At 35.6% G+C, this 24,198-nt stretch overlaps 2 protein-coding genes across 4 annotated transcripts; one reads left to right on the plus strand and one right to left on the minus strand.

Annotated features, from left to right (window-relative positions):
• Window positions 1-1,846: 1,846 nt before the first annotated feature.
• On the minus strand, window positions 1,847-14,783 carry LOC123539269 (uncharacterized). 3 transcript variants are annotated; one of them, XM_053530000.1, is made up of 5 exons: window positions 14,479-14,783; window positions 4,964-5,206; window positions 4,500-4,682; window positions 3,874-4,030; window positions 1,847-3,212 (listed from the first exon to the last, which is right to left on the minus strand). In XM_053530000.1, the coding sequence occupies exons 1-5, from the start codon at window positions 14,505-14,507 to the stop codon at window positions 3,102-3,104; spliced, it is 723 nt and encodes a 240-aa protein (XP_053385975.1). In that variant the 5' UTR covers window positions 14,508-14,783; the 3' UTR covers window positions 1,847-3,101. The 3 variants fall into 3 exon arrangements, with proteins under 3 accessions (XP_053385975.1, XP_045179765.2, XP_053385974.1); XM_045323830.2 differs by lacking the exon at window positions 14,479-14,783 and adding an exon at window positions 11,074-11,638; XM_053529999.1 differs by lacking the exon at window positions 14,479-14,783 and adding an exon at window positions 6,432-7,147.
• Window positions 14,784-15,681: 898 nt separating this feature from the next.
• Window positions 15,682-21,533, plus strand: LOC123539268 (uncharacterized). The gene is made up of 7 exons (XM_045323828.2): window positions 15,682-15,842; window positions 16,226-16,345; window positions 17,236-17,343; window positions 18,232-18,477; window positions 18,843-18,926; window positions 19,497-19,607; window positions 21,050-21,533. The coding sequence occupies exons 1-7, from the start codon at window positions 15,752-15,754 to the stop codon at window positions 21,346-21,348; spliced, it is 1,059 nt and encodes a 352-aa protein (XP_045179763.2). The 5' UTR covers window positions 15,682-15,751; the 3' UTR covers window positions 21,349-21,533.
• The last annotated feature ends 2,665 nt before the right edge of the window (window positions 21,534-24,198 follow it).

Consider the following 24,198-nt stretch of genomic DNA (forward strand, 5'->3'; position numbering starts at 1 on the left):
TCAATCTCTCTGTTTAGGTCAAGGTCACTTATTTTGATCTAGTGACCTATTTTTTTTTTGTTTTAATCTACAAACATTCAAAGTTGGACCACATGTATAGATTTGAGTGGCTAGATGAACCTTAACATGAGCTGACCTTGATCTTGACCCAGTGACCTACTTTCACATTTCTGTAGCTACAGCCTTCAAATTTGGACCAAATGCGTAGGTACATTCTTCAAATTTGGACCACATGCATAGTTTTGTGTTCCAAAATAAAATTTGACCTTGATTTTGACCTAGTAACCTACTTTCACATTTCTCAAGCTACAGCCTTCAAATTTGGACCACATGCATAGTTTTGTGTACCGAAATAAACTTTAACCTTGAGATTGACCTAGTGACTTACTTTCACATTTCTCAAGCTAAAGGCTTCAAATTTGGACCATATGCATAGTTTTGTGTTCAGAACTGAAATTTAACCTTGATTTTTACCTAGTACATACTTTTACATTTCTCAAGCTACAACCTTCAAATTTGAAGCACATGCATAATTTTGTGTACTGAAATGAACGTTGACCTTGAAATTGATCTAGTGACCTACTTTCACATTTTTCAAGCTACAGCTTTCAAATTTGGACCGCATGCATGGACCACATGCACAGTTTTGTGTACCGAAATGAACTTTGACCTTGATTTTGACCTAGTGACATATTTGTGCTTTACTCATAGCACATTCATATATTGACTAATCTCTTTGATATTTGGTATGTAAGTACCTTGTTTGGAGCCAAAATAACCAATGGTATTATAGGTCACTAGATCCAAGGACTGTGATGACCTGGATTCTGACATAGTTACCTACTTTTAGGATTTTGAACTAGTCTTGAAATTTGGAACATTCAAAAATGACTCAATGGTGGGCGCCAAGATCACTCTGTGATCTCTTGTTTCCTTGATCTTCGTAAAATCTTGCCAGAATGAAATTTAGGTCAAAATCAAAACTGGTTTCTTTGAGTCAAGTATGTCATTAGGTCAAATCATAGAAAAATCTTGTATACACTGGTCACATTTTCAACTTGATCATCATATATCTTTGTCAGCATGTTTGTCCCTAATTCAGGTCGAAAAGTGGTGATAGAAGTGTAGTAAGAAACTATATCACTAGGTTAAATCATAGAAACACTTTGTTCAGTCTGTAGGGGCCACATTTTGTACTTGTTCTTCGTGATACATGGTCAGAATGTTTGCCTGTTTCAAATCTAGGATGAATTTGTAACTTGGTAACTTTGGTGGAAGACGAGATCACTAGGTCAAATCATTGAAAGATATTGGTTACTGATCTGCCCGATTTACATAAAACATGAATGATAGCAGACAGAGTGCTTCAAATACCCATATACAAAGAACTTTTACTTTGTGAAAATTATATATCAATTGGGGACGGGGTGGAGGGGACGGGGGGAGATGTGAAAGAGGAATACAGTGGAAAAAACATAAACAGCTTTCAGGAAAACGTGCATATCATGAAAAACAATACGGAGTTAGCGCGGAGGAAAAGGACAATCCAGGATAGTGGTGTCCTTTTACCTTGCGTGTTGAAAGTATATAACAAGTCTGGTGCAGGCGAAATCACCGGATATTATCCAGCAGACGGTTGCGGAACTTTGCACAAACAAAGAAAATTAACAAGTCACACGAAGTGGCTGGGAACTCATGTGCTATAAACGTATTGGAACGAATTTCCGGAATCGTTTTCCTTCAGTGCTCTAGGAAAACTGCTTAAAATGGAATAATGCACAGTCATTATGTCTGTACGTTACACGGAGAAATCAACGGAACTATGCATGAGATAAACATAAACGCATTAGCTTTTGTACGTCTTAATTGTTATCACAGATAGTTTTTAAATATATCGCATAAACAACATTCGAAGAGGGAAAAATATTGCGGCTTATTGAAGAATTATCAATTCTAGCTTTTTCCTTTAGTTTTCTAAGAACCATTCATGTATTAACGTTATGAGATTGCACACATATAATTTTTCAAGTCACAGTTCCATTATTATATTCCCGCTAACATAATCTAAAAATAAGTTGGCCAAAAAAGTCATAACAGCAGTTGAAATTTTATAGTCTTATAAATTGAAAAAAAATGGTCACTCTGTAAGAGCAGCTGAAGTTTTATAGTCGTCTAATTTATGAAAAATGGGGCAGTCTAGACCACATGACCACTTACTCTGCGAGGTCATCATCTGGTATTGAAATGATTAAAATCGGCAAAATTTTATTCCTCTTTCATGTTTTAGACAACTTATTCATTAACGAAAAGGAGGGTTGTTCTGTGATATCATATCACTTTATTACGAAACTGAACAAGTTATTGATATGAAAGCGGCAATACCTTTTTTCAAAAGTCTTTCTTTAATAGAAAATTCGGTCTGACACGATCCAGTATGAACAAATTTTACAAAGAAATAATTTATTTGTGTGCGTTAAGATTAAAATCACGAAATAATAATAACAACTATATACACTATGTAATTAACGTTATCATCTAAGGTGTTGCGGTTGACATTCACAAAAAAAAATGTGTTGATACACCTTATACACCTAGTCAAAGTGACTACATGTACCCAGCCTTTAAAATACACGACACTAAACACTATTATTTTAATAGAGTTCTTTGTATTAGTATGTCGAGATGAATTTTTTCTTTGCGAAGATCTCCATCACCTTATATGAAATGTATTTTGATAACTAAAAATGTATCTTTAATAGTTCGTTCCCTCTTATACTACACAAATATCCTGTTTGAATTTTCAATTTTTAAGAGCATTTGAACAATATATTCACTTCTTTTCCGTTTTCGAAAACCTTACACTGAATTGCACTTAAAGATACATAATTATGTTGCCTTCATTCGAAGTCGAAATTGGTTACAACTTACAATGACTGCTTTGTCTTGGATAACTTTGAATTAATTTTAACAAATAAAATAAATACTTAAACATAGACAAAGCGAGGTTTTTTAACTGGTTATATTTGGCACTAATCGACCAGCACAATTTTCTACATTATTTAATATTCTAAATCATCGCTGCTAATTTGTTAAGTCTTAACCTAGTGGATAATAGTCTTTGAACGTCCCCACTTCATTTTGAGCCAGTTATTTGGCGGCATACACGTCACATTGAACTCTCTTGAATATGGACCCTGAATGTGACTTCGACCCTGAAATATTAATAAGACTTACATATTGTCTAATTAAAGATAAACTGGTCTCAAATTTTTTATCTGAAATATGAACAATTACAACATATGTAAACATAGAACTATTAATTGTGCGTTTATATGTATCTACAGTACTGTGTATTAGGTTTAAAACAATATACACTAAATACGTGTATTTCAATAGCTAAATGCAGCATAAATACGTACTACCACTCAAAGATCATTTAACTCATTTGATCAGTATTTTCTACATTTGAAGGAAATATCCAAATATTAAGTATTTCTGTGAAACATGGGCATCCGATATATTTAACATATTCGAAACTACTAAGTTTTAACTAAGTATATATTCGTGTACCGTATGTTGGTTGTTTTTGTTAATGTATCTAATGACGTGTGCTGAAAAATTAAATCTTCCCTTGTCATGAAAGGTACAATAATATAATAAATATTTACGGAAGCCTGAAGGTAATAGATCGCACGGGTATAACTTTGAAATCGTTTTCGCCTATCACCTACAGGTTTATATAGCTTTCTTGACATACTGACATTTCTACTCTTTGCACCATAGGGCTCACATAAACTAGATAGATACAATCATTTTAGCTGAAAAATTTTATGTGTGTGCTTTTTTTTTTTTGGTAAAAGAAAATAAATATACCTTTTTATCAAACGTATGGTAGCGATTGTGTCCCAAAATCCAGTGTATACTTTTCACAGATTTGGCGGGGGATTCACTCCTGGATATTGGTGTTGGCGTTGGTTCTAACCTAGTTTGACGTGACGAATAATCCTCATCATGAACACGTGAATGATTGCTGAAAGAACGGTAAGTATAGAAAAAAATATTTCGAAAATATATCGATATCTGCGTTATCCGACACGACATTACGAGGCCCGTAAACGTTTCCGTACCATAGAAACTGCAATTAAACGGAACTTGTCAAGAAATAAAATATGAATTATTTGAATAATTTTCCAATAACAGTGACGCAGGTTTATAATAAAACCACTTTTAGGTTTTGATAAGTGTCAGTATTGTCATAATATCCTAAACGCAATTATCATCAAACTTATCAGAAACCGCATACTCATCATATCGTATCGTATCGTATCGTATCGTATCATCATCATCATCATCATCAACAACATCATCATCAACAACAACATCATCATAACTATCATCATCACCGCAGTCATCATCATCATAATCATGAAAAGTAAAGGTAGTAGCAATAAATAGCTATAACTACAGCCTGCATTATCATTATTCTGAACTATTTATACCTTTGATATAGTTGTAAATGTGAATCGTCTATATCCCGGCCGAGGTGCCATGGCACGGACCGGGCTGTTGGAGTTATTGCAGCATTCTTAAACCTAGGGGCTGGAGTTTGATATGGACTTGGACTGGCGTACGACTTCGGTGGTGGTACCAACATTCGAATCTGTGGACTTAATTCGGGGATTCTAGAAAGACAAAATGTCATCCATTTACATAAATCTGCGCCTTACTCGGATTGTAAGGGAGACAATTCATTTAAGAACTTTGCTATATATTGTTTAGAGTTATGCCCAGTTAACTTGCATATAACAATGCGAATGTAGTTAATTTTAAAATAAAAATAGATTCAACAAGGATTATCTTTACTGCATAATATTGCTTTTCTACGTTTACGTATTAATTCTATTAAATTTCCAGCTCACATTTTACAAAATTGGAACAAAAATGAAGAAACCTGTTAAAGTACCTTATAATTTTCTCATAGCCATAGCGGCTCCAAACTTTATCATTTGATTTTGAATCATCGTGCGAGTTGTCTGTATCAGAATTTGGTGACTGGTCCCCCAATCTCGGTGACAGTCTGGGTAAACGGTACGGTGTACATGTTGAATTCATATCGTCATCGTCAATCGAAAGATTAAATGACGACTCCCGGGTCATAGTCTGTGTCAGCCGGCTGCTGTCCGGCTGTCCCCGAGACTTGTTCCATCTGAAAAAGAAGAAAACATGTTCGAGTTTAGTTTAAACTGATAGATATATATTGCAACAGTTGGAAGGACACGGTTCTTACAGCTTACTATGCCTTGGACCTCAGACCAGTTCTCGAGCATATATAATGAAAAATGGAGAGCGCAGTCTGCGGGCTCCGGACTTGAGTACGTTTAGGTCTCATTGGCCGCTGTACTTACAGTCGCAATTTGGCACTAGATTCTTGCTCTTTGGACGAAACTCTCTGGGAATTGCAGAGAGGTAATCAATACCCCTACATTAGAACCAAAACACACTTTAAGAATACGTGGCATTTATATGCTTCATTGTGTCTGAAAGGGCGGATGGACCGTAATTAAACTTAAATAGTCAGTCAGTAAGTCAGCAGTCTCCGGGGTAAGAGTCAGGCGCTCTTGAATATATCCTACCTTGTTTTTACTTGTTGCGATAACGTAGCTGTTGGTGCTATGAAATTGAATTTTGTTTCAGTCATTGTTTTCACTACCCTTCGTCAGATAATAAAATGAACATATCGTGGCAGGAAAATAAAAATATATAGCGTAATTTTAAGGCAACACAATTTACTTTTTTTAATCTTTCATACGTGATTTATCTCTACTTGTTAAATGACCTTGTAGTTGCAAAACTGATATGCAGGGCTTAATTGTATGCAAAACTATTTGACGGCCGGTCAATGCATAATCCGATAAGGTTTTGCATTTTGTCACATTAAGATTATATCGCTTGCATTTTATCGCGCAATAATGTTACATATATTGCAAATCTATCGTGTGTAAATCTTAATTTAACTGATTTAAATGCATTCTTGCGATGTGTACAACAAACAGTTTGGTTTGTTTGTAGAAAGATAAATCATTAAAACATCTAGTTGCTTTTTTATAATTTAAACAGCTGACCAGAGTAACTCATTATTCCCGTGGTGTGAAAGTCTTAACTATGTAGAGTATAGTGGCTTATTTTCAATTCTATTCATAACTTATAGGAATTATATCATACTGTGAAGATAGTATATCGAGCAGTTTTCACGTGCTTGAACTTGCATTATTTTCACGTGCAATAAACCGAAATAAAAAGTACTCATTTGCCATACCCGTCATAGAGGTTTCAAACGTACTTTATAAAAGCAAAAACGTCATAAATCACACTCAATAGGTCCACGGACCCCACGCAAATCTATCCTCGCCCCTTTTCTAACTCTAACTTACCTCAACACGTGACTGCCTCTATAAGGATCAGTAAGAACAACAGGGGGCTGCACAGGGGGTATCTGAATCGGCGGTAAATGAAAATCCAAACTCATATTTCCCGTTTTTATTCAAATCAACTTTCAGTTGTCAACATGTTTATTCAGTTTCAATTAACGCCACGAATAAATTCGATCATTTTACTAGCAGAAATTTCATGATGAGATTAAAGAAAGTATTTTGAATTCAATCTAAGTTCATAACAGTACTCAAAGACACCCTATGCTCACTAGTACGGAATTCCGAGCTGTCATATGTATCCTAGCCACTGAAATAATTAATTCTTTGCAAGTTTGTTCACAGCATTCCCTGCATACGAGAAATATTACCACAACTGAATTAACTAAATAAATGTTTAATTTCGTTTCTCTTGAATAAAAGTCCGAGTAGAGATCTGTTTGACAAGATACAATTCAATTTCAGATTTGAAAACATTTCGATAATGCATACAAATGGAGTTATAATTATCTCTGTGTAACTTAAACCTTTCAATGTGTTTTGAAGTCCAGAAGAGATAATGTTTCGGTTTGTATAAATTTTACATTTCTTGTTCAAATTAATTAATCTTAAGCACGAAACTGAATTAAATTCCAAAAACACATCAAACATCCTATATCGGTAAATAGAATGGTATGCCCCAGTTTATGTTTTTCGTCTATGTCAATAAAACATTATAGCATTATTATTTTGTAACAAAATAATGTCAATATTTCGTCAATCAGGGTATATCTTCATATCGTATTACCACTTAAAGTAATAACTATTATGAACATAAAAACGGGCTATATTCAATAATTTTGACAGGACGTGACTACCAAATGAAGGATAATCAATGAATTGTAGGCGCTTTATTTTCTTAATCAATGTTTCATTAATACCCGATTTATTCTGTTTTATGCACCGTATTATCGGATAAAACGCACGTGCAATCGGGCGGTTACCTCGGTGCATGCATGTACTGAACAATTAATCATTTTTTTAAGTATTTTATCTATTTTCTGTCTTTTCTTTCTTTTCAAAGTTTCGCTAATACCGCGAATTCGATCCAACAAGGGACGATCGCATCGCTTCGTAATTATGCCATCAGGGCCCGAGGCTATAAATCTGAACTTTGATATCTGATTTGGTATGCAGCATAGGCACTGCTCTATTTAAAAAATATTTTCAGAATCATGTTTTCAAATACTGGATCTCCAAATACAGCGTTATGAACTTATGACATTTAATACATCCTTGTTCACTGGGTATGATCTCCGAGGGTAAATCAGATCTGTTGTAAACCATTCTAATGCTAATTGTAAGCACTTATTTTGTCAAGTCAGTAGTAAGACTGTGACTATATGATTCATTTAGTTGCGTATTTATTAAAACTAATCGTACTGGATACCGTATTTCGATAACGTCAACATGAAATCGCCCCTATTGGATGTACGCACGTATTGAGTGTACTATATACTGACTATAGGTTAGGGTTAGGTTTAACATAGGTTTAGATGTGTACATTCAATGCGTGCGTACACTCAATGCGGGAGATTTGATGCCGACCATTTCAATAAGAGGTAGCTCACTTAACCAGATATTTATAACAGGGATGGAGAACTTATATATACGTGTTTTTATTCAGTCATGACGAACATCTGCAAGGCTTTAATCTATTGAAACTGCACCAGTCACAGAGTTGGTGTGTGGATGGGGTGTGGGTGGGAGTGGAGGATGCTATTGCTCGAGACGTGGGTAAATACTGTTTTAATATGACTGTGAGTGTGACAGGGTATAAACATGGGAGGCTGTTCGTGAAGAAACGGTGAGCAAAGCACGCAAATATAGATAGACTACATGGTTAATATGTTATCATCATGAAATAGTAACTTTGACTGGGGAAAAGATTCGAACCCGCCGCTTTTGATTTATTAGTCCGTCATTTTATCAAATGACGAAAGATCCGTTACTGCAGAAAACAGCTGATAGACTGTAATTCAATGTGTGCAGCAAGGGTCAAGTTCATTTCATGTGTCGCGGAAAACTTTACCGCACATTCATTTTATTTGCCGAAAGGTAAACACATTTTTAAATTTACTCTGCGTGTTTCTCCCTTTTCGTCTATAAAATGCAATACATGTATGTATATATATATGAATTTAGATATCATTATTGGAGGAGTTATGATTTCATTTTTGAGACAGTGTCAGAATGACTCATTTTAGCGTGTTTTTTTAAAAAACTGTTTTCTTTCTTTTTAATCTGGCAATCCTGTAAATTTCATAGTTACAAAAATATTTTAAATGCGTCTTAATAAAGTTACAAATTGTTATTTGATATTTTTTTAATTTACATAATCAACTGTGACAGTATTTGGCGATTTACAAGGCATTCACACTACAGATATATTCCACAAGGTCAATCGTAAAACATATTTAATCAGATTAAAGGGCTTATATTTTCAAATATGTCTTGTGACCCATATTTGTCAAAGGACAAATGTATTGGAGATATTTCATCGACGCATTTAAAACAAATATTGTAGTGATTGCATACAGAGAAAATAAGATTATGAATATATTTGCGTAGCGTTAGTTAAAACAGGCTTAAATTGCATTTTCAATTTGTCGCAGTCATTGTATTTAAACGTATTGACAACTGCTTAAATATTATTCAAAATACATATTTGACTATGCCTAAATACAGCAGAGAAAAGCCAAAGCTTCATTAGCGACAGAAAGCAGATCTGAATCCGGCAAAATGGCATATCCTGTCCTCGGCACTCATATTTTTTACTTAGGTGAGACAGATTTAAGTCAATGGTATACACTTAATGCATGGCTTGCCGGTCACTAGTCAAAAGCATTAGCTCGAGCTCCGAAGTTCTTCGGCATAGAATTTTGACTATCGGTCAAATAAATGTTTTTTACTGACAGGCAAATTAAATACGTGTTTTATTACACGACGTTAGAATTTACTAAATTTTTGACTGCGTTGAACTACAGTCAAAAGCACAATCACATGACGGTGAGTCATGCAATTAGATGTAATTATTATTGTCCCGAGCCTCATTCAGTTAGTGTTTTATCACATGACATCAAAAAGATAGATTTTTAGTTTTGACATAGGCCCAGTCCGTAAAAGTTTGTGTAGATCTACGGTCCGGTCAATAGTACAACAGCGTCGTGTAATGATATGAGCCGCGCCATGAGAAAACCAACATAGCGCACTTGCGATCAGCGCAGTCTGGCCAGGGTCCATACTGTTCGCTTTCAAAGTCTATTGCAATTAGCGAAACCGTTAGCGAACAGCATGGATCCTGACTAGACTGCGCGGATGCGCAGGCTGGTTTGGATCCATGCTGGTCGCAAATGAACTATATTGGTTTTCTCATGGTGAGGCTCAATTATTATATATTTAACAGATAGTTGGAAATAAAACATTTTAGTACGCATACACGTAAAATCCCCCAAATAACACACGTCGTTCATATTCAAATTTTTTTAAAATCTCACACTTACAGTAGGGCTTATTCAAGTTCCAAGCACTTTCGTCATAGTTTGTTTTAATATTTTTATGGCCAACATTTACTTACCGTTTATATAAAGACAGTTGGTCCGCAAATTTATGATTACCTGCATTTAGCTTCTACCACACATTTAAATACACATATATCGTAACATTGTGTCTTCTTTCGTTCTAATCACTTTGAATTCGTACTTGTAAAATGATTTTATAATGTAATTGCAATGTACAACATAGTTATCGAAATAAAAATGTTGAAACAAAAATTGTGAGTACGTTTCATATGTAGAAAGAGTAAGACCCTTTGCATACGCTAATCTACAAACTGAGGGTCGTAAAAGTGGGAAAAAAATAATGTTTAATAACTGAGCATCCTAGTGGACATTTTGTAAACATTTTTAGTTGCAAACAAGAAGTATTCAAGGTCTCAAAAATATCAGTTAACAGGTCCAAATGACATCAACCAGGACTTTAATAAGTGTATGGTGGCTAATCAGCGATAGGCTACTCCTGTCGAGTGCTTCAAGTGCAAATCCTAGTTAGGCCCTTCAGATTAAGTATGTCTGTTTAAGTGTTTCAAATACGAGTTTGATCGATTTCCTTGTTATGAATAAGTGTTTACAAAACTTCTTCTTATCTACGTAAACCTAATTGATTGATTTATTTGAGTGCAATTTGAAAATCTTCTAATTGTTCATACTTTAGTGGGATTAAAATTCATTTTATAGATAAAATTTCATTTAGGAGAAAGTAGAAAAAATCCTTAGATTTAGCATGTTAAATATGACGTGTTCTTTCTCCCTAACTGAACAAAAAAAAGAGAATGTTTTAAGGATCCTGAAATGAATATAACGGCACAGAAAAGGTAAATTTTAACCCTAAATATAAACAACCGTTCGTAATTTTAAGGTTTCTTGTGTTCCTTAAATACTCATCGTTCAGATACAAAGATCCTTAGAAACTTAGGCCACCATTTATAAAACCGATGTAACAAGTAATAAATTTCACTGCGTCCCGCTTCACAATGAAACCATAAAATTATACTAACCGAAATGTAAATCCTATTTAGCACATAAGAAAGAGAACAAACGTCATTTACCTTTTTGCTTTAGCGGGTGGTTTAGCAACGTAAATATAAGCTTGTTCCTTGTTCTCAATGTCACAAATTTCATCGTATAGTTCCCCTAATCCAATGTCTTGCAGCGCATAAAGCTGCACCGCCATCTCGGTCGGAGAAAATAGTAGTAAGTCAACAGAAAATAGTGCATTTAATAAGTGATCTATTTTTTAATTGTTTGAAAAACGATTTTATTATATTAATAAGTATTTTAAGGTATCCGTCAAATTTTTATCCAGTTACGTCACTTTGTTTTACATTTTCAATCATTTTTTAACATATTTTCAAAACGTATTTATCAGTTTCTATTATGCTTGTATATCTTCACACCCTGAGGAATGAAGACCGTCTGTAAAGTATTTAAAACTGTGTTATTTTCATTTTCTACAGCTACAATTAAAAATTCTCAATTTAGATCCAATAAAACAAATAGTACAACAATAGCAGACGACAATACAAAATGCCACCTGTAGAAAAAAAGTATGCACATTTGCTTTTCTTTTATATATTTCGTGTCTTATTTACATTATTTTTAGACTCTAACGTTTCATTATCTATTCATAGTCCGATCCATTGGTCTATTTTCTCTTGTCTAAAAGATTATAATCTTCCATTGTTTACATTGTGTGTTTTACCTTTTAATGTAATCTTGTTAACAAGCGCTTAATTTCTTTACTGCTTTGTTTATTCTTGTATCAAGTAGGAAAAAACTTCAAATCGGATGAAAGAGGACAATCTAAAGTCTGACTTTGTACATTGATAATCCGAGTACGGAAATCAACGTGATTTGCCTTGCCTTATTTAGCTCAGACGTTTAAGGAATAAAAAGGCAAGAAGCTGTGTCGAACTTTTTAATTAATAACGCGAAACTTCGTCTAGTCTAAATAACAAATTCGACCTATAGTAACTCGAAATTTTAACAAATGTATCTGGACATTTATCGTTAGAAACTCTGGCTCCTCTTAATGAAAATTTCAACCGTGTAATTAGTAATTTTAAGATTTTAAGATATGTATTAAAACTTCGACTCGCTTCAATCAAAATTTCGACCTAGTAACTCAAAATTCTAAGACATATAACTGGACATTTCGAGATGTGCGCGAAGTTAGCAGCCTAGCGACATAGCAGCGTGAAATTAGCGGCCTAATTTTGAGATAAAAAATAACATATACCTGACACTGCTGCTACCGTACAACATATACTTCCTGTATTTGTTCTTTAATTATTTGTCATTCAGCTGTTACTTTAGATGTTTATTAGTACCTTCCTTCGTTCAGTGTTGGAAAAATTGGGTATTTTGTTTGGAAACAAAAGTTATTATTGTATAATCATCTCAAAGCTCATGAAGTCTTTCATTAAGCTGGTATTCACAAATCGTCAGTGGTACATTTTTTCAAATAAACGTACGCGTTTGTAAAATGGTTTTAAACCCTGTTTTTTTTTTTTTTTTTTACTTTTAAAATCAATAGTTTTCAAATTAATGTGTACTCATACACGTATTAAGATCTCAACATTTTAAGTCTTAGTAAACCGCCTGAAAGGAAGTGAAGCGATTTTTTTCTTTTATTTTGAAATTAAGCAAATGAGAAAGCTTTCTTCACTAAATTAAAGCACAGAAAAGATTCGCTGAAGTTGCTTCAACCACTCTTGAAATTATCAATTTTACAATTGCTATGGAAATGTGAAAAAAATATATTTAAGAAAACATGCTTTTTGCTATAATTACTTCTTTAGAAAAGCTGGGAGATTTCTGATCAGTTTCAACTATAACACAAACCAGGCATGTGTCTTTCTGTCTTAATATTATGTTTAGTCCAACGCGGAGAATCGAGCACGCACTTGTTTGAATAGAGAGAGAGTGTGTGTGCGTCTGTTTGTGTTTGCCTGTGTGTGTGTGTGTGTTCGGGAGTGCCGTCTTTTTCAACAAGTTTTCAGTCATATAAATGACGGTGTTTTCTTGTAGCAGTGAGCACAATGTCCAACTTTATAGTGCTGTCCCACTGGAATATCACGCCGTAGACACGTGACATGATACCCCGTCCAGTCACATTATACTGACACCGGGCTGACCAGTCCTAGTACTACCCTCTCAATGCTGAGCGCCAAGCGAGGAAGCTACTAGTATCAATTTTTACGTATTTGGTATTACTCGGCCAGGGATCGAACCCACGACCCTCCGCACTCGAAGCGGGCGCTTTACCAACAGGTTATCGATGCGGTCAGTTGTTTGAATAGAACAGACGTGAACAGGATAGGCACACACATAAGCATACAAAAAGCTGTCAGCTTCTTCATTCATATCTGTTTTAACAAACATTGTGTTTTTCGACAGAAAGCATACATTAAGAACTAAGGTACATTTACATTTAGGAAGTAAAACCAAAAGTTTTTGATTTTATCTTATATTCATGAAATGTTTAAATGTCAATGTCACTGACTGCTAACTATATATAAAATTAGTAGAATAAGTCATGTACGTTGACCAAGTCAGTATGTGGTTCAAGAAAGGTAGTGTAAGCACGCGCAAGTATCCAAAGCCCGGAAAATCCTTCTGGAATATTGCCATATGACCGCAGTGGCCGGTCGGACTTCAAGCACATAATTAATATCTATAATCCTTAGGTATACCTACTAATAAATGAACATTGAAGAAAGAAATATATGGCCAATGTAATTGAAATTATACATATGTGAAGTATGCCGAAAATATAGATGCATGTATTTAGAAAGAAAGACACCAGTGTACCTTAGAATTAAAATGTACATTATCTTGTTGTTTCATTATTTGAGCCGTGCCATGAGAAAACCAACATAGTGGGTTTGCGACTAGCATGGATCCAGACCAGCCTGCGCATCCGCGCAGTCTGGTCAGGATCCATGCTGTTCGCTAACAGTTTCTCTAATTCCAATAGGCTTTGAAAGCGAACAACATGGATCAGACTGCGCGGATGCGCAGGCTGGTCAGGATCCATGCTGGTCGCAAACCCACTATGTTGGTTTTCTCATGGCACGGCTCATTTCATGATGGAATTTATGAAAATATTGTGATGCGTACATGTAAATGACTTCAAGAGAAGTTAAAGAGGCCTCCGTGGTCGAGTGGCTAAAATCATTTGCCCCTCATCGATTTAGGTACGAAACCACGCTTGGTATGAAGAATTCGTCATGTGTAGAAGCCATCCAGCTGATTTACGAAAGATTGTTGGTTTTATCAAGGGGCTCTCCCCTGCCTAAAGACAATGCCAAGAGGGTGGTCTGAAGTCTTCCGCCGCCATATAAAGCTAGGGGGAAATCGATGTTTGACTTAAATTGTGTCGGTACGACTGTAGGCCCAATAAAAAAATAAAAAAACAACAGAAGTTCAGTTCTGTTCTATTCTGTACTTACCGCTGCCTTCTCACACTGTATCCCGACATGACTTAATAACCTTTTAGAACTTAGACGAAAAAGAACATTCCTCTACTCGAAGAGTCACTTCCATGTTTTATATTATTATAAAACGTTTCAATTTCCAATAAATAAGTGTGTGTTTCAAAGACAACATGTTATATTTCTGCTAAAACAAAGCATGGCACTCTCTTTAGTGTAAAAGCTATCTAAAATATTATATATCCATACAGAAAAATACAACACGCGTTTTTTAATTAAATTTCTAATGGGTAATATATGATTGTTTGATATCCTACGGCTAGCAATACGACCGACCGAACAATACATTTGGAGAGAAAAGTAAAATAAAATACTTCAATAAACCCTTTATAATCGGCTTAATACACGGGTTCTTGGTTGACAAACTTTGCATGTAATATTATTCATTCTGGTGATCATTGACAAATGTACAACACCGTACAAACAAAAGGGTCATTAAAGGGTCAAGTGTTAAATACTAAATGACGTTATTACAATTAAATCAGAGAAATCATTGAAGGATACATATTTAGTAGTCAGAGGATTAGGCAAAATAAATATTAATTAAAATCAAGAGGTCATAAGCAATACCATTTTTTCAAAAAAGTAAATCCTTAACCCTTACCCTTCTAAATTCCTATAATGAACTTGTCCATCTTTCAATTTGGATAGCACCATTAACTGTTAAAAGGGGTGCTTTCCAAAAAGATACTGACTGAATGTCAACCTGTGCAGATCTTGATCAGACTGCACGGATGTGCAGGCTGATCATGATCTACACTGGTCGCAAAAGCAGAATCAATCGTGTCCAGCATGATAAGGGTTAACACAGATATTAGGAGCTCCGTGATACAGGATAATCATGTAGAAAAAAAAAACTGTTCGCATTAAGTATTTATTCGTTGCAACGACAAGGATTTTCACAGTCGTGAAACATCGGCTATTTCCGTATCCTATGCTTAATACACTATTGCATAGAGTCAGGATGATGCTTCTGCCCTTTTTCCCTCCGAGGTCATAAGAGGACCGGCGAGCTGTTGAATTGCGATTGCACAATCTTCATTTAGATACAATCATTTTACGTGTAAGTCCAGGATCCTACTGTTGCTATCAGAAGGGGCATTACCGACGGAGGAAACCGACAATTAAATTATCAATCATTCAAATTAACCAAATCCTTGACAAAGTAGTTACATATATTGCTGAATAAAGTTTTATTTGTCTGTCGCTCGCTTGCTGTTGGCTCGTCAACATGAAGTTGCTCGCAATTCTTTTTCTTGTTGGGTTTGCTCTGTGCGCCCATGGATTTACTTTGCGGGAAAAACTGAAGGAATTGCTAGCAAGTAATATTGCTTGAATGTTTTGAAAACTTATTACAAAATAATATACATATCATTAATTTGCGGTTGTTTGTTTCTGAATTACATTGTATTATAACACAGAATAAATTGTTACTTTGGAATAGTGTAGTGTATTTATAATAACATTTAAAAATATGACGGCATAAAGAATACTTATGTGACGCTGTCTTTAATGTAAAGCAGACGATCAGTAGAAAATGTAAATTTCGCAAAGTTCCGCACGGATCTACGCTAAGCTTGTGCATATTCCATTTGAGCTGTTCTCTTCTTAAACAGAATTTGAATAGGTTTGCATTCTTAGAAAATATCCTAATAAATTAATTTTACTTAATTGTATTTACTTAATCATTTTTTTTGCGTTTTAGGGTCCAACGCTGACATAGATGAATCGGATCTATCACATCATCATCATCATCATGGCAAGGGACACTGCGTATGCAGCAGCCATGGGTGTTGGTGTCACGGCGTTGATGCCGGTGTAAAAGGTAAGTAAATATTTCTTTGATTAAGGTAGTTCTGCACGTTTGATAGACCGGAAGTAATCTCGTAACGTCATTTATCCGGATGTACCCGTAGAGTAAAGCCTGGACTCGGTATACGGGAACGAAAATAATGAATTAATGGCAACCCATGTTTATACTTATTAAAACGGGAATGTTACTATCTTTGTATTGATGTGATACAATATTGAAAAGTTTGACGCGTTAAATAATTTGAATTTTGTCCTAAAACAACGTGTCTGTAATCATACACCAAGCACAGAGATCCACCACTTTATAGAACACGTGTTTATTTACGACTCTGAGAAGTCTTACTTAAATTCTACATAGCAGAACAATTTCTATTCGTGAAAATGTTACCAGAATTGTGATTTTGCCAAACACGCCCATTATGAAACCTTACGTGGGATCAATTTTTTTCTGTTTTTTTTTTTGCCGATTTTTTTAAGTATATAAGTTGCATTGCAGAAAACATGTTTAATAGACCCGTGTTACATGTTATAGATAAATTTCTAACTAGGCCTAGTGCTTTGTATTTAATTGTTCACGAATAACCCCTTTGAAATCAAACTATATTAACCCTTACCCTGCTAAATTTCTATAACGAACTTGTTCATCTTTCAATTTGGACTGTATTAACTGTTAAAAGGGGTGCTTACCAAAAAAAAAAAAAAAATACTGACTGAATGGCGAACAGTGCAGATCATGATCAGACTGCACGGATGTTCAGGTTGATCATGATCTACATTGGTCACAAAGGCAAAATCAGTCGTGTACAGCATGATATCGTTTGTGACATTTTATTTGACTGTTTACGTTCTATTATATCCGAATCACGGGCCTTTTTTCGAACTTTCTTAATATATTTTTTTCAGTGCATGCGGTGTTGTCTGTTGACGAGACCAGACATTGTGATTGCAAGAAAACAGTCATTGATGGCACATTCTTTATTGGCAAAGAGTGGTTCGAAGAACAATTCCCAGGTGAGTCATATATAGTCAATCATAAATGCTACATTTTTGGCGAGTTATGAATATGCCACAATAACGTTACGTTCTTTATTGGCAACGAAACAATCTCAGGGTAATTTATATATAATAATTCATAAATGGTATTGTTGGCAAGGAGTCATTCACCAAACAATTTCCAGGTGAGTTTATTGTCAGTAGAAGCACATAAACAGTCGTAGATGGTAAATTATATTTGACAAGGAGTCTTTGCATTCTTTATTGGCAAGTAGTCATTCACCAAACAATTTCAAGGTAAGGTATCTTCTATTGAAAGTGAATAACATATTTTGTTTGGCAATATAAACAAAACTTATGTGTCAGATCAAGTTTGTCAGGTTATTAAAAAGGGAAGAGATGGTAACGTGGTTAAAATGTCGGCCACTTTGGTCAAAACCACGCCTTGCCATATGATACCAGTACTGTTTGTTTCCAGGAGGCGGACTCGAGTGCCTCAAATAAGCTTGAAGCTTTCATCTAACTCGAGCTAAAATAAATTAGTATAAATTAATCAAGGATGACTTAAATGATTTCCACATGCCGCCTTGTGCGCAGCAAATGTATCCGTTGTCAAGCATGTTATAAGTTAACCAGTAAGCTTGACTTCGGGGGTCATATTTCCGGTCAGTAAGTGTGTACATGAACTACAATGTATGCTGATATCATTTTTATGCGATAGTATTCGTTTTATACCGTTCTTGTCTGATTATGGAAACATTAAGGATAGCAGGTGAATAAAATAACAAAAAATAAATTTCGTTTACAACTGTTTCTTTCTGAAAAGAGAATTAATCTGTAGGTTTATTGCTTGAAAATTGTGTGCCAGTTTATGTAAAACCGACTCTATACTCATTTTGTTTCCAGTCGATCAATTCGAAGATTTTTGCAAAAAAGTCGGTGGCAAAGAATTTTGTTTCGCGATTGATGTACAGGACACCAAATCAAAAACATTGAGGGGTTGTCTCCGACTTACACGACCGGAAAGAGTAGATATGGGCTGCTTTGGACTTCCTCTTATGACGTCATCAGAGGCTTTGGCCAGTTTTCAAGATCAAATGGACCAAGATGCTGATCTTCCTGCGATTGGAATGGAAGAATCAACAGAGTTAGGTCCGTAACTAAGTTCCGTTTGATTAAATTTTTAAATGAAAAACGAAATAGAGAGTTCTCCTTATATTTTCAAAGAATGATGCTGGTATCAGGCTTTATAGCAAAATCAGTTTTATCAACCGGCATAGTATTGTATCACAATGCGACTTTCATAATAACGTGAAACAGAAATGTCCCCGGGCCTCATCTGTTGCACGCACGAGTACCTATGATGGAGCATTTACCTCGTGCAAGCCAATTTGCTCACCCGTGACACATATATCCACAAATACAATGTTGATGAGAATGAAAATGAGATACACTGATCAAGTCTTAGGCCATTCAATTCTAATTTATACTTTAATTAAATTTCTCTTGCGTTTTAGACATCACTTTAGACAGATGCAGACATCGGTGTTGGTGTTGTTCCCACGGCTGTACTTGCAAAGGAATGGACGACGGGTACAAAGGTATTGCATTGGAAACTATTCTGTGCTTAAATACCATATTTGATAAACAATTCTTATTGTATGTCGTCTTTCGAAATGTTTGCTTTTAATACATATTGCAAGGAAACTATTAAACTACACTTTGAAGGTGGCATGAAAGTTATGCATTCCAAATGCAGTCAGAAAATATGGCTAGCCACGGCACTGATAATAAAAACTATTCTATTGTTTTTGTATTTTAGTGTAATTACATTTCACAGAGAAAAAGAACAAGTCTATTCTTGAAATTTTCTTAGATGGATGATGTTAAAGTTATCATATGACATTGAACATAGGAATCAAACTGGCTCAAGTCACTACATTGAATCATAAAAATGTAAAAAAAGAAAGATATATCATAGTCTAGAAGCTAGTCTAATTTACAATATTCGTATTATATTTGGGAAGAAGATAGAAAGAAGTAGCATTTATGAGACGAGATACACTATGTTGTCGAAAACTGTGACAATGACGTTTAAAACATGCGATTTGAAGATAATAGTAATATTCATTACCATGAAAATTGATTCTATATATATTTTGTATCTCTAGTTGTGGTAATTCTGAGCGTGGACGAATGCCATCATGATGGAACCAAACATGCAGTCATTGAAGGCCGCTTTCTGATCGACAAAGTTTCTTTTATCAAGCAGTTTCACGACTGTAAGTTTTTCAAAAACACAGTTCTCGAAATTTGTAAAAACTATCTACTTTGATGAAACTGGCAGTCATTTTTGGAGTCACAGTTGGGGATATTTCAGAAAAAAACAGCAAACATAAATTAAATTCTGCATATATTTGTAATATCCCTTGATAAATGTGCAGATAATGCATTCATATCATAGAATCTGAGGCATTATAAGGTAACGAACCTACGACCACTCGCACTCAAAGCTGATGCTCTACCGCCAGACAACTGACGTGGTTTACGCATTATCTGTGTGTGACTGTTTATGAGCAGACACTTTATTCGTATTATCCCAAATAGCATGTGACCCAACAAACTTCATTTCACCCTGCTAAATTTCTATGATGAACTTTTTTCATCTTCCAATTTGGACAATACCATTAACTGTTAAAAGGGGTTCTTACCAAAAAGATACTGGCTGAATAACATAATCAAACTGCACTAATCATGATCTACACTGATCACAAAGGCAGAATCAATCATGTCCATCACGATAAGGGTTAAAGAAAAAAAATAATTTAATTCATTTTCTACTTAGATTTCACTGGCATGGAATACACAAGGATGCGTTCACGGAAGTTACATGATTTAATGCTTTACGTTTTTCTTGTCGTTTGTCAAGCATTTAAAACGGAAAACGAGTCTGACTTTATACATTTTCAACCTCATTTGAGAGTGTTTATGTGTGATCTATAAGAGCTGTCATTATATGGATAATTTTATTTACATAAATATATTCAATAACTATCTTACGCCCTGAGCTTTATTGTTACCACCAAACATCGCTGGTACTGACCAGTAGCAAGTCAAACTGTACAATTCAGTCTTTTAAACCGAAATAGGTCTTTAGTTATTTTGATATAGTTTAAACACCTTTTTTTTTCGCGCAGCAAATCAACAAATCGAAAAATAAGAACAGTTTTAATATGATATATGTGATATATGAGCCGTGCCATAAGAAAACCAACATAGTGGGTTTGCGACCAGCATGGATCCAGACCAGCCTGCGCATCCGCGCAGTCTGGTCAGGATCCGTGCTGTTCGCTTTTAAAGCCTATTGGAATTGGAGAATCTGTTAGCGAACAGCATGGATCCTGCGCGGATGCGCAGGCTGGTCTGGATCCATGCTGGTCGCAAAGCCACTATGTTGGTTTTCTCATGGCACGGCTCATATATTGTTTTCACCAGCACAGTTGCATGGTTACATGGTCAGTGCCCAAAATATATTTATCTCCAATAGGGTCTCAATATGCAGTGTGTACTGACAGTGTAAAAATGCACTCATCATAAAACATTATCTTGTATATTCCTACACATTTCTATGCAGTTATTCGTCACAGTTCAATGTAAACAATTTAATATTTCAAAAGAAACTAACGGTATAAACGATATAACGATATTATTTTTGTTTTGTCAGCCGAGGATCTAGATGATTTCTGTCACATCGCGGAGGGCAAGAGATTCTGCTTCGACATTGACGCAAGCAGAGTCTGTAGCGGCGGTATCAAAGGGTACATCAAACTAACCAAACCAAAGAAAGTAGACTTGGGATGTTTCAATGTTCCATTGCTGACGTCATCAAGTGGGTCATCAAGTCTTGATGACGACGAGGCTACGGTAGACCAGACGGTTATGCCATACTACGATGATGATGATGATGATGATGATGATGCTGCTGAAGGAAATGAGAATCAGATTTTCATCGACGAATATTAAAAGAACAATTTCTCAAATTATCATTCTACATATCTATTGTAAATAATCACAAAAATGTGTACTTTTCTTGACAGCTTCCGTGTTTGACGTGTACATGTGAATGCCCTCTCCCATAAATTATCTTCTTGAGACCCATTTGTGATGGTTTAGTTTTAGATAAAGTATCTGTACTGGTCGATTTTAAATTTCTTTCCCATTTGTACGTACAACACCTTCGAACGTTAAAGATGATAATAAACTGAGTTAAACGTATATCATGCAAGGGCACTGTGTAGATATCAGTTAATTATAACTAAGCGAGTGATTACTGTGTCAATGATTTGTGTCAATGATTTGTGTACATATTGAGATTGTAAAACAAATGCACCCTCTAATGGCTTCTTTAAAGAAAAAAAGTATTTCCTTATCTAAATATTGCTTTTTTATGCAAACTTATTGGCGAACTTGCTCAAAAACATTGACAAAAGCTTCGTATTGCTTATCAATTCAGCAAAGGGATGTATAGGATTTCAATAGGAAAATCACAGTTCAGCTGTAAATTACAAATTATAAAGTAACTTGCATTTATTACATTGGTATTTAATCTTATAAAATGTCATGTATAGCATAAAATGTGGAATTAGTTACATGTATGTACCTGTTACCAAGGTTTTCATGTTTCATATATATTTTATTAGATCAGACACCAATACTGTGTAATAATAAAGACAAGCTTTTTATGTTGTTGTTAATTTTTGAAATGTTTGAATATTTGGGGCTATCCTACAATCCAGTTTATGTTCTACATAATAATAAATGAGCCGCGCCATGAGAAAACCAACATAGTGGGTTTGCGACCATCATGGATGGAGACCAGCCTGCGCATCCGCGCAGTCTGGTCAGGATCCATGCTGTTCGCTAACGGGTTCCCTAATTGCAATAAGCTTTGAAAGCGAACAGCATGGATCCTGACCAGACTGCGCGGATGCGTAGGCTGGTCTGGACCAAAGCTGGTCGCAAACCCACTATGTTGGTTTTCTCATGGCGCGGCTCATATTAAGGTTTGAAACTGGTAGAAGAACATTCAGCGATCATGTCCTTCTGATCCCCTTGCCCATGTTTTTTTTTTATTAAGATTAGACAGTTGTAAAGCATTCCGGATGATGTATGTCATATAGTAATTGCAGGCCGAAAATGTAAAAGAAGTGATAAATTTCGGAAAACTTTTTTTTCTTCCTTCACTTACTTCCTGTATCTATATCTATGCATTCAGTAGACGCATCAAAATCATTTAAATGACTAAAGCATATATGGTCATTCACACGGTTAATCAAGATATACAAGATTCAAGGATAATTAGTCCATGTTCTATTGACATGCAAGGTCCAACTATCTTGTCATTTAATGACATGTTAGGTCCAACAAGTCCATACTCTATTGACGTGCAAGTTCCAACTAGCTCTTACTCTATTGACATGGAAGTTCCAACTAGCTCTTACTCTATTGACATGAAAGTTCCAACTAGCTCTTACTCTATTGACATGCAAGGTCCAAATAGCTCTTACTCTATTGACATGCAAGGTCCAACTAGCTTTTACTCTATTGACATGCAAGGTCCACCTAGCACTTACTATATTGACATGTAAGGTCCAACTAGCTCTTACTCTATTGACATGCAAGGTCCAACTAGCTTTTACTCTATTGACATGCAAGGTCCACCTAGCTCTTACTATATTGACATGTAAGGTCCAACTAGCTCTTACTCTTTTGACATGCAAGATCCAACTAACTTCTCTTATACGAATGCAAGGTTCAACTAGCTCCTCCTCCTTTGACATGCATGGTTTACCTAGCTCGTCCTCTACTGACATGCAAGGTCAAACTAGCTCATCCTCTATTGACAAGCAAGGTTCAACTAGCTCGTCTTCAATAGAAATGCAAGGTCCAGCTAACTCTTCCTGTATTGACAAGCAAGGTTCAACTAGCTCGTCCTCAATGGAAATGCAAGGTCCAACTAACGTTTCCTCTAGTGACAAACAAGGTCCAACTAGCTCGTACTCTACTGATATGCAAAGTCCAACTGGCTCGTCTTCTGTTGATATGCAAGGTCCAACTAGCTCGACCGCTATTGACATGCAGGGTCCGACTAGCTCGTCTTTTATTGACATGCAAGGTTCAACTATCTCGTCCCCAATTGATATGTAAGGTACTTTAGAAAAATTGCATATATTATATAAAACATATGAGTCGTGCCATGAGAAAACCAACATAGTGGGTTTGCGACCAGCATGGATCCAAACCAGCCTGCGCATCCGCGCAGTCTGGTCAGGATCCATGCTGTTCGCTTTTAAAGTCTATTGGATTGGAGAAACTGTTAGCGAACAGCATGGATCCTGACCAGACTGCGCGGATGCGCAGGCTGGTCTGGATCCATGCTGGTCGCAAAGCCAATATGTTGGTTTTCTCATGGCGTGGCTCATATATTGAACGGCTAACCAGCCAATAGGCAATACTTCGGATCTCGGGCAAATGTTTTACTTATAACCAGAAAACCGTTCAATAAGTGTAAAATAAAAAATGCAATAAAAAGGAGTACATGCGCCGTGTAAAAGTTCAGTTTTTTTTAAATATTATATAACATTTTACCGGTTGAAAGGAATATGAGCCACGCCATGGGAAAACCAACATAACGGGTTTGCGACCAGCATGGATCCAGACCAGCCTGCGCTAACAGTTTCTCTAATTGCTATAGACTTTGAAAGCGAACAGCATGGATCCTGACCAGACTGCGCGGATGCGCAGGCTGGTCTGGATCCATGCTGGTCGCAAAGCCACTATGTTGGTTTTCTCATGGTACGGCTCATATTAATT

The sequence above is a fragment of the Mercenaria mercenaria genome, chromosome 18 (genome assembly GCF_021730395.1).
Source record: "Mercenaria mercenaria strain notata chromosome 18, MADL_Memer_1, whole genome shotgun sequence".
In the NCBI taxonomy this organism is placed as follows: Eukaryota; Metazoa; Mollusca; class Bivalvia; order Venerida; family Veneridae; genus Mercenaria; species Mercenaria mercenaria.